This window comes from Castanea sativa, chromosome 7, assembly GCF_040712315.1.
Source record: "Castanea sativa cultivar Marrone di Chiusa Pesio chromosome 7, ASM4071231v1".
Classification (NCBI taxonomy): Eukaryota; Viridiplantae; Streptophyta; class Magnoliopsida; order Fagales; family Fagaceae; genus Castanea; species Castanea sativa.
Window position 1 is genome coordinate 8,232,307 of NC_134019.1, and position 11,169 is coordinate 8,243,475.

Here is an 11,169-nt window from a genome sequence, read left to right on the forward strand (position 1 = left end):
GCGTGAAACCCAGGTTAGAAGTTGGTGAGGATTAAATGACAGACTAAAGATTGCAAGTAATTGAAAACAACAAGGAATATTGTAATTGGGCCTCCTCGGACGTAAGTCGAGAGCTGTTCTTATATTATCTCTCTCTTTGTCTTTTTTTCTTTTTTAGGTTACAGAAAGTCCATCCCCTTGTCTGTTCTAAGTCCTCCCTTAAATACTCTTCTTTTTAATACTTTATACACGTGTTGCCCCAACTCCTCCCTTAGCCTAGATATTTCTTTTCTTAGTGCCTTTGAACAGTAACTAGAAGTTTCCCTTCCACTGTTCAAGTGTCACCTCCCCATTAATGCGGCCAGGGTGGTAGGTGCAGGGTCTTTAATGTGGAGGTAGCAGCCTTTATCTTTGACATTTCTTCAACACCGGTGCTTCTGGGGGATTCTAGGGTTTCCCCCTTTAACCATTGGCCTTAACTGTGCCATCCCCTAACCTTTACTATGAAATCCCGAGTTCTTTGGTGCTCATCCGAGGGTAAGTTCACCCTCGGCTGGGTCCTCGGATCCTCGGCGCATGGGCTGATCCATAGTATTAACAACTTCTAAACCCAGGGTCAGGTCGGCCCTCCTTAACACGGCCCAAAGGCCCATGTTCCCATCAGGATCTTTTTACCCCCCACAGTTATATTATCAATAAATTGTGAAAATTGCAAGTTTTTGTAATTTAAAATTATGCACAAAATATAAGTTTATAAATCATATAGTAAATAATATCTGATTGACACAAAATTTGACATGTGTATTAAGAGCGTAAAAAACATGTAATTTAACAATTAGATTTTCAAAATATGTAATAGTGTCTATTTTATTGAGTAAAGTTATGCCTTAGACTATAACCAATTTAGTAATTAAACTTTGTCCAAATCACAAAGGAATTGAAAAGAATGAATTAAAGTATTGTATATTTAAGTAATGGATTGAATAAAATTAAATAATTTTGTTTATATGTAAAAAAAAGTAACTAACTTTGTTTTGAAATAATATAGAGGAACCAAATGGAATCATTTTAGGACAATATTATCATTAGATCTCATTTTAAAATATATGAATAAATGTTTAAGGGTATTCTGGGAGTTTCAATGAAAATTTCATTAAACTTAATTATATCCCCCCTTATTCCTCTTAATTTTGGGAGAATGAAAATTTGAGATTTTAAGAAAATAGAAATGAATGAATGTTCCTTTTTACCCATACCAATTTCTCTCACTTAAACCCTTAAATAAGAAAATAAAAGGAATATTTTAAAATAATTTCATTTCATTTATTGCTCTCATCCCAAATGGAATTCATGACTCTTTTAATGTGTTATGAGACTTGTTTAAATATATAAATAATCTTATAAATAACTAATACTGAGTTAGAGGATATAACTCATAACTAATTTAAAGCTAAATTTTATCTAGAAGAAACTAGGTGAAAATGATTGATAAGAGAAGTCCTATCTATGTATGCCCAAATTTCTTGACGAGGAAATAATAGTTGAGACAGAAAAAAAAATCGAAGGAAGGATGAAGAAAGGGAGATAGTGAATGATATCAAGTTTGTAAAAGTGGGATGATGCCTAGCCCTGTCAAGTGTCAACAATAATGAAACTAATAAGCTAGAACTATTGAGGACTTGGGAATCCTTGAATTGTTTATGCCCTTCATGATCTTACGAGGGATGAAGGTCCCAAATTATTGTTTTTTCTACACGAGAGAGAGAGAGAGAGAGAGAGAAAGAGAGAATTCAATGTCCTTCATAACTTGTATCAATCTTATTGACATTTTAAACAAAATAAATGGTACGTTAGAAAAGTTACTAATTAAATTTTCAAAAAAGACTTTATTTTGTGATATTCCAAAATTGAGAGGACTAACAATTTGGAATGGAATCAATTAAAACTTTTATTCCAGATTGGATGGTAAAGATTTTTATGATAAATTGAAATTTATTTGCTATTGGAGGCCAATTAAAACCAATAGGCTACAAGCCGGGTTCAGTAACACGAACTTGTAACCTATGTAAGACATTAATGTGGTGGAACTTGGAATTTGTAATCCATTTAGGAGTTGAATATGCTTTGTGTACACTCATAGATTCACCATTTATTTGCGAAAATACCATGTTCAAAATAATTTTTTGATGAACTCAGTGAATTATAGTTTCTTGTCGAAGTTTTTCTTTTCTTATTTTCTCTCAATAAAACAATTATTTTGGTCCTTTGGGAGTCTGTTCTTTAGACATGCTCCTTATAACAAGCCTACCTACCCTCTACCTACCATCTACCAATTAACTTTGGAAGAGAATTTACAAATATTTATTTTACAATTTTTTTTATTTAATTGGCTGAGATATTTTCTAGATGCTAACCAAAGATCTATTTAAAAAAATATGTGCTGAAATTGTTTTTTTTTTCTTCTTCTTAAAAATAGATGTTTGTTAGCTCTATGTAGCATTGAATTGCACTGTCCATTTCCAGTAATTACTGTTGGTGATCCAACTGCAGGCCCGGCTCTTTGTATTTTGGGGTCTAAGATAAAAACTAATTTGAGATCTTTTACATATTAAAGTATCAATTAAATAATATTTGTACTTAAAATCTATTCTCAATTCTTTAGATACAGAATTAGTAATTAAAATTTGTATTCAATTTATCTAACATCTCAATTAGTAATATGCTTAATTCACTTCATCTTTTTAATGACATTTATTAACTAGCAATTAATTATATATTTATTTGATAATGTTTTCTATTTTCACAAAATTTAATTTTATTTAGTTAACAACTACTGTAGTATATTAGCCTGATGATAACAGCAGTTATTATATAGTGGACGGTAGTAGGTTTAAATTCTACCATATTTATATATATATATATATATATATATATATATATATATATATATATATATATATATATATATAAACTAGTATAATATCAATTAAACTAGTTATCTATATATATATATATATATACACATATATCAATTAAATAATATTTTTACTTATATTACTCTAGATTAAAAAAAGTGAATTTTTTTTTATAATAATAATAATAACAATAACAACAACAATTATAAGGACTGGATTTGGCTTTGAGCCTAAATGACTGAAGGACCCAGGCCCAAACAGTTCAATACAATGAATTTGTTAGAGTGTGGGCTCTAAAACTATACTTTTATAGGTGGGATAACACTTACTATAGGTCAAGAATAACAAATAAACAAGGAAAAACAGAAAGCAATTACAGTATTGATAAAGATAATTCTCCTTGGATAAGTCCAAGGAGCTTTGTTCTTGGATTTATCCCTATGGGATGTTTACACAATTACAGTTCTTGGTGCTATAGTGTTTTTCACTGCTATTTCTCCGATCCCTTCTCTCCGGGGGGACTTTCTACCTTATATAGGACATTTTAGATGATCTTGGCGTTCCATTTGTTGATCACACAGGCCACCACTCAAGTGCTAGTCTCATCAACCACCTTTCCTGTACTCCTGTGAGATGCAGCAATCAAGACAGCACTGTTCAAGGGTCTTCTTCACATAAATGCAGCCAGAAAGTTTGGTAGGATGCATTGAATGTGTTGGCAGCCTCCAGCTCTTCAGTCACATCAATACTAGTCCCTTTTCCAAAACTCTTTCCGCACAATAAAACCTCCTTTGATGATGTGATCATAGAATTCGAGGACATGGACTCTTCGACACAGTAACTGCCCTTCCCAGCCATACTATGACACGTGTCATAATTGTCTTCCTCGGAATTCTAGTACCCACAACAACAACAGTAATAATAATAATCAAAGAAATAAGTGACCACCGGCCGGTAATACATATTTCTTTCTTTTTAATAAAACTTAGCTACGTACACCACCCCAACTGTAAGTGAATGATAGAATGGGTTAACATCAAAAGATTGATTGGCGGTCAAAATAATGAGTATGGATCATCTAAAAGTTAAAAGCTACACAAGAGTAACCGGATAACTCAATTTTCTCTCCATAAAACAATGGCTTCTAATTTCTGTCTCTTACCACTACCAAGGAGGCAAGGACAAGGATAAAACAAAGACAAATTAAAGCAAGTTTTCACGTATAAAAACAATCAAGGTTTGAGAGTGGCTTTTAACATAAATTTGAAGCAAAGTTTTTAGAGCCAAACTTGAAGAAAATGGAGAATAAGATTTGACACAGCTACAAAGAAGCTTTTAAAATTACTATTTATGCTTTGACAGAGTGACAAAATTTCCAGGGTTTGAGGTTGGGTTTTTTTTTTTTTTTTTTTGGGTGTGGAGAGAGAGAGAGAGAGCTTGTGTCTGGGAGATATATGAGTTCTACACTCTAAAATTCTCACATAAAGAAAACCAACAGTCAATAATACATCCAGTGAAGATAATTTTTTATTTTATTTTATTATTATTATTATATTATAGTAGTGTTAGAGATGGCCAAATTTGGTAAATAGTAGAATTTCGGAAAATTTTCAGTAAATGGTATGCGGTTGAAAGTATTTAGTAAGTTGGACTGTTTTTTGAAAATCGAGTTTGTGAAACTCGAGTTTCACCCTAAAATCGAGTTTCTCAGACTCAATTTAGACCCAACGTGAATTAAAAAAAAAAAAAAAAAGTGGAACTCGAGTTTACTAAACTCGAGTTCCACTTTAAAAAAACAACAGAACTCGTGCTTGTTTCTCTCGAAATCCATTTGGTTTATTTTTTTTAAAAGCATGGAACTCAAGTTTACTAAACTCAAGTTCCACTTTTTTTCTTTTTTTTTTTTAAATTCACAAGAAGTCTAAATCGAGATTGAGAAACTTGATTTTGGGGTGGAACTCGAGTTTTACAAATTCGATTTTCAAAAACACAGTCAAACTTACTAAATACTTTCAACCGCATACCATTTACTGAAAAATTTCCGAAATTCGTACTATTTACCAAATTTGTACAAATTTTGCTACCAAATGTGTCACCAACCACAAAATAAGCAATTAGAAGCATTTATTTTCTTTTTAATAAAGCTTTATTTTTTATCTATTGACTAATATTTGGGACTTAATTAATTCTCTTGTAAAGATATATCCATGTTTATTAAAATTTAGGAATCTTATACAATTGCGTGACTTGCCTATAGCCGGAGCAGGCCCTGTCCAATTATGAAATTCACGTGCTTATGTTTTGCATTTGTTTGTGTGCGTATTATTATAGAAAATGATAAGTTTACTGTATAACTTTTACGAACTGACGTAATAAAGAATGTAATTAATTTTTAGGCGTGATTAAATGCATGACTTTTCTTTTCTTCCACGAGTAATAACGTAGAGATGCCCTCATCAATTCTTAGACCTTTGATCTAATCAAATTGAAGTCAAGATATGCCATGGTCCCACATTCATCCATTCTTGTGCGTAGTTGCTTCTGACCCGTTCTCTCTGAAAGGACACAAACCAACTACATATGTTGACTAGTTTGAAGGAAAACAAAAGTTTTAGGATTGTGCATTGTGTGAAAAGATTTCAATAATCATTTTTTTGATAAGCAAGACTTCAATAATCATGGAAACCAACCTCCACTAAGTTTTTCTTTTATTTTTTTTATTTCGTTTATAGCATGTTGAATAAAATCTCACCAAGTAGGCATAAAAAGAGGGGTACGGACCGTCATTTGATAGCATTCGTTTAGTTGGACTAGTGACCTTTTGTATCTTCATTTGGTTTGGGGTAATTTTTTTCAGGATTTTATTTTTTTAATAAATTCATGTTTGGTTGTAAAGAGTACAAGATAATTCATAAGTCTATGAGTATTTGGGTTCCCACCAAATCTCAATTTTATATAAATGTTAATTTCTTCTTAAAAATGTGCGTATCCATATTCCCACGACTTGAAAAAGTTCTAGTTCTTTTTAAGTGAAAATTATATTCCCAATATATATATATATATATATATATATATATATATATATATATTAATTGAAATAATTATTTTGGCCTTGAATTTGACATTAAAAATGTTAGACTATAATTTTAGGAGAACCGACTTAAGCCATTGTTCATATTACTTTTGTAGGAACTCAGGAGACACATAAAAGTGATTGGTAATACGTTTAACAGTGTATTAATAAACTTAAGGATATTTTGAGAAGAATGAAAATACTTTCTATAGAAATCCTAGGAATAAAAACAAAATTGAGATCTCACATTTTTAAACTCCTAACTAAAAAAATGTGAGCATAGTTATTTTTCTAAGCACATTCTTGGAAATCTAGATGCCATAGGTATATTAGTTTCTTTTAGGCAAATGCTATAAAGGATATTGACACCTATTTGATGTGCTCACAAAGATTATAAGCCTCCGAATAACTTGGAAAATAGCATAACTTGAATCCGTATTCTCAAAATATTCCTACCACATAAATCAATTACAATTGTAAGGTGATAACAATCATAAAAACAATAGTAGTGAGAGGAAACATGATGTCATCAGAGGCAACTTTATGAATTTTTTTATAGGGTAGTCATTAAGAAACTTAAATTATACAATATTTAATAAAAAAGATAGTTATATCTCATTATCAATGTTACAATTTATATCTCTTTCAAAATTTTAGTTAAATAAAATTTTGATTCTAAAAAAAACAAAGTTAAATAAAATTTTTCTTAGAATTTTCTTTTTGTTTGTAAAGATCCAATATATTGTTAAAATGACCAAAGTTTGACTACAAATTTAGTTATAACTTAAGACTACAACTTTCACTAAACAAATTTAATTGACTACATATTTTGAAAATTTAATTATTAAATTGTATATTTTTTATGTTCTTAAAACACATGTCAAGTTTCATGTTAATTAGATGTTATTTACTATTTGATCCATTAACTTATTTTTTGCATATAATTTTAGACTACAAAAACTCAAAAATTAAACATTTGATTGATAACATAAACTATTTATCTTTAATCTTCTTGAAGTTTTGCAAGGGTGGAGGATATAAGAAAAAAAAAATGTAATCTAATTATGGAATTGTTAAAATTCGTATCTAATAAAAAAAATATTGAGTGAAGTTGTAACCTTAATCTACAACTAAGTTCATTGCTAAATTTTGTTCAAAATTTAATTATATTGGACCTAAAAAAATTTAGGGTGGTCATACATTTCTTTTAAGGTAAAAAGAAAATCATAAAATTTTTAAATTTTATATATAATAATGACTTTTTTTTTCTTTTTTTTTTCCAGATCAGAGTGGTCATTGACCACTCTGACTCTAACTTGGAGCCGCCAGTGGATGTGATGAGCCCCCGCTATGATTTAAGACAGGTGAAACCGTGAAACTACAAAACCCCATTTTGCTTTTGGGTAGTACTCTTTTTCTTGGTGAAATTTTCGTTTGAAAAATGCAAATATTTAATTATAGTTTTAGCCTATGTTAAATTATAGTATAATTAGAAATTAGAACAAAAGATTCAAATTTTTTTTGACATGCTGTTTCGAGTTGTTTGATTCATAGAATCTTAGATTCTTTATCATTCCACCTCATTTAATTATTAAAATGAAAAAAAATAAATAAATAAACCCTTCACTTAATGGATAAAGTCGACTTTGTATTCCCATCTGAATCTCACCACTATTCAAAATTCACGGTGGGAATTCACAATGGGAAGAGGTTATGTAAGGAAAAATAAAGAAAGGCAAATTGAGCAAGTAAGCCAATTTGATTAATCAAAAGAGAGATGAGATGATTCTCCAGAAAAAGAAAAAAAAAAAAAAAAAAAAAAAAAAAAAGAGATGAGAAAATGCTTATGTCAGAAGCATTTTACCAACCAACTAAAATTTTGACCTTATATCTGAAAATTATGAGCCATTCTCCTACCTTGTTTCAACAGAGCCCATGGATTCCCTTAAAACCATTGGGCACCAACCCTCCTACCCCCATTTCTACTCATATATAAACCCATTTCCCCTCCTTCCAAATCCACAGCTTAACAGCCTTAACTTAACCCTCTCTCTCTCATACACACACACACAACATGGGTCATCTAGCTTCAAAATCCATCTTTTACACCCTTGTTACCACAATACTCATTCTCATTCCATTTAACAAGTTCTTATTCTCCCACCTCTCCATACCTTTAACACCAATCCTTCTCTTAGTTCCTCTCATTGTTTACTACTTTTTCCACTCTATTTCTAACCACTCTACCACCCTCCCTCCAGGTCCTCTCTCTATCCCAATCTTTGGAAACTGGCTCCAAGTTGGCAATGACCTAAACCACCGCCTTTTAGCCTCCATGGCTCAAACCTATGGCCCCGTATTCCTCCTCAAACTTGGGTCCAAAAACTTAGCTGTTGTGTCCAACCCTGAGCTTGCCAACCAAGTCCTCCACACACAAGGTGTTGAATTTGGTTCACGCCCACGTAATGTTGTCTTTGACATATTCACAGGCAATGGACAAGACATGGTTTTCACAATCTATGGTGACCATTGGCGCAAAATGAGACGCATCATGACACTACCATTTTTCACCAACAAAGTTGTGCACCAATACAGTGACATGTGGGAGGATGAGATGGACTTGGTTGTACATGACTTGAACAAAAATGAGGAAGTGAGAACCAAGGGAATAGTTATTAGGAAGAGATTGCAATTGATGCTATACAATATTATGTACAGAATGATGTTTGATGCCAAGTTTGAGTCACAAGAGGACCCTTTGTTCATTGAGGCAACAAAGTTTAACTCTGAAAGGAGTCGGTTGGCTCAGAGTTTTGACTATAATTATGGGGATTTTATTCCTTTGCTTAGACCATTTTTAAATGGGTACTTGAACAGGTGCAGAGATTTGCAAAGTAGGCGGCTAGCATTTTTCAACAACTATTTTGTCGAGAAAAGAAGGTAATTACTATCTCCCTTTTATAATACTATATTTTCTTCCTTTGACTTATTCTAAGAACTGTCAATTGTAATTTCAACAGTTTGATTACTGTTCATGGATTAAGATATTCTAGAGTATTAAAGTAATTACGTAATTTCACTTTGGAGTTCCTGAAATTGTTTCCATTCATTTTGAAACGAGTAGATTAGATTTTACAACATCATTAATGTTTACAACATTATTTATATTTTAAAAACGTTGACTATCACAATTTTGGTATTTATTTAAATTATTAATGATGTGGCAAAATCTAATATATTCATTTGAAAATGAATGGATTAAATTTTAAGAATTCATCCATGGAGTTACCTTTAACACTATAAATGATTCTAAATTTGTAATTCATTGTTCATATGTTTATTGTATTATTGTATAGAATGCACAATCTATTTTTTTGTAAATATTAAATCTAAAGTTAGATTTAGTGTCATAATTTAAAATTTTAAATGACGTGACACGTTATACACTTTTACATTTAGAATATAAAATCTTGTCCTTATCCGTGAATTGAACTCTCTCCTCTCTGTTTGAAAGCTATAGCAAATTAAACTTATTACATATTACTTAGTAGCTTAATAAATTATCTTTTACTTCTATGTGTATAGGAAAATAATGGCTGCCAATGGAGAGAAGCATAAAATAAGCTGTGCGATCGATCACATAATAGATGCTCAAATGAAAGGAGAAATCAATGCAGAAAATGTGCTATACATAGTCGAGAACATCAATGTTGCAGCAATTGAGACAACATTATGGTCCATGGAATGGGCTATAGCTGAGTTAGTCAACCATCCTCATGTCCAACGCAAGATTCGTGAAGAAATCTCAGCCGTCCTAAAGGGCCAAGCAGTCACGGAATCTAACCTCCATGAGCTACCATATTTGCAAGCCACAGTAAAAGAGACATTGAGGTTGCACAGCCCAATACCTTTGTTGGTACCCCATATGAACCTTGAAGAAGCAAAACTTGGTGGTTACACCATTCCTAAAGAGTCAAAGGTAGTGGTAAATGCATGGTGGCTATCAAACAACCCTGAATGGTGGCAAAACCCTGAGGAATTCCGGCCAGAGCGGTTCTTGGAAGAAGAATGTGGCACAGATGCTGTGGCTGGTGGTAAGGTCGATTTTCGATTCTTACCATTTGGTATGGGTAGGAGGAGCTGTCCCGGTATCATTCTTGCACTGCCAATATTAGGCCTTATCATTTCCAAATTAGTGTGTAACTTTGAGATGAGGGCTCCTCTTGGAATGGAGAAAATTGATGTGAGTGAGAAAGGGGGGCAATTCAGCTTGCACATTGCAAACCATTCTACAGTTGCCTTCGAGCCCATTATTGCATGATTTGGCTAGAAGATTGTCAAAGTGAATGGCCAACAATCAAAAGAGCAGTGCTATTTCCATTGATTGTTTGTATTTTTTTTTTTTTTGGTTTCCACTGTAGTATTATTGTTCATTTTTAGTCCCTCAAAAGATTGGTGATAAAGCAGATGCAACAGTTCTAATAAGGGCATGTACTAAGTTGATACATGAAAACAGTTAAGGGTTATACATTATATACAAACATCTTTGAGTTGATTGATTGAGATTACGACTACTTTTACTTTCCACATAATTTAGAATTGTGATGTGCCCATTGAGCATTATATTTATTTTGTTTCTGCATAGATGGACTGCGTTGATTTTAGGTAGGAACAAAGTGAATGAAATCCGAAAGGAGAGGAATCGAGAGGATCCAAATCCGATTAGTTTTTGGGATGATTCTGGCCATTCCTCCCTCTTTCAACCATGGGGGAGATTTCTGGCCATCCTCCCCTACCTTGGTCACTTTATCAAAGGATAGTAATAAATAAAATGAATGAGTAAATTAGACTTTCTGTCCCTGAAATTTATTGCAAGTTCCATTTAGTCCTTAAATTTTTAAAAATAGAATAATTTCATAACTCCATATATTTTTTAATTTACCTTACTAACAGGATGCTGAACACCCCCCCCCCCCCCCTTCCCTTTTTAATTTTTTGAGAAGGTGAAAAACCCTATTTTAAAGAGAGTAAATTGAACAAACTATATATTTAAGGAACCAAAATCAAACTATAGTTAATTAGATAAAATGATTTCTCTTCATGAACTTATTTAAAATTTAGATCACGTACCTTGTATTATTAAAAATTATTATAATTTGGTATTATTACTAAATCTTTACAACACGTAATAATGAAAAGGGT

General features: G+C 31.9%; 1 protein-coding gene across 1 annotated transcript; it reads left to right on the forward strand.

Moving 5' to 3' along the window:
• The first annotated feature begins 7,973 nt into the window (after nt 1–7,973).
• Nucleotides 7,974–10,530, forward strand: LOC142643438 (cytochrome P450 CYP73A100-like). Its single transcript, XM_075818065.1, has 2 exons — nt 7,974–8,907; nt 9,553–10,530. Exons 1-2 carry the CDS (start codon nt 8,042–8,044, stop codon nt 10,286–10,288), a joined length of 1,602 nt encoding a protein of 533 aa, XP_075674180.1. The 5' UTR covers nt 7,974–8,041; the 3' UTR covers nt 10,289–10,530.
• The last annotated feature ends 639 nt before the right edge of the window (nt 10,531–11,169 follow it).

Coding starts and splice junctions, on each gene's coding strand:
- LOC142643438 (XM_075818065.1), top strand. CDS start 8,042: ATGGGTCATCTAGCTTCAAAATCCATCTTTTACACCCTTGTTACCACA. Junction 8,908..9,552: donor TATTTTGTCGAGAAAAGAAG/GTAATTACTATC, acceptor CTATGTGTATAG/GAAAATAATGGCTGCCAATG.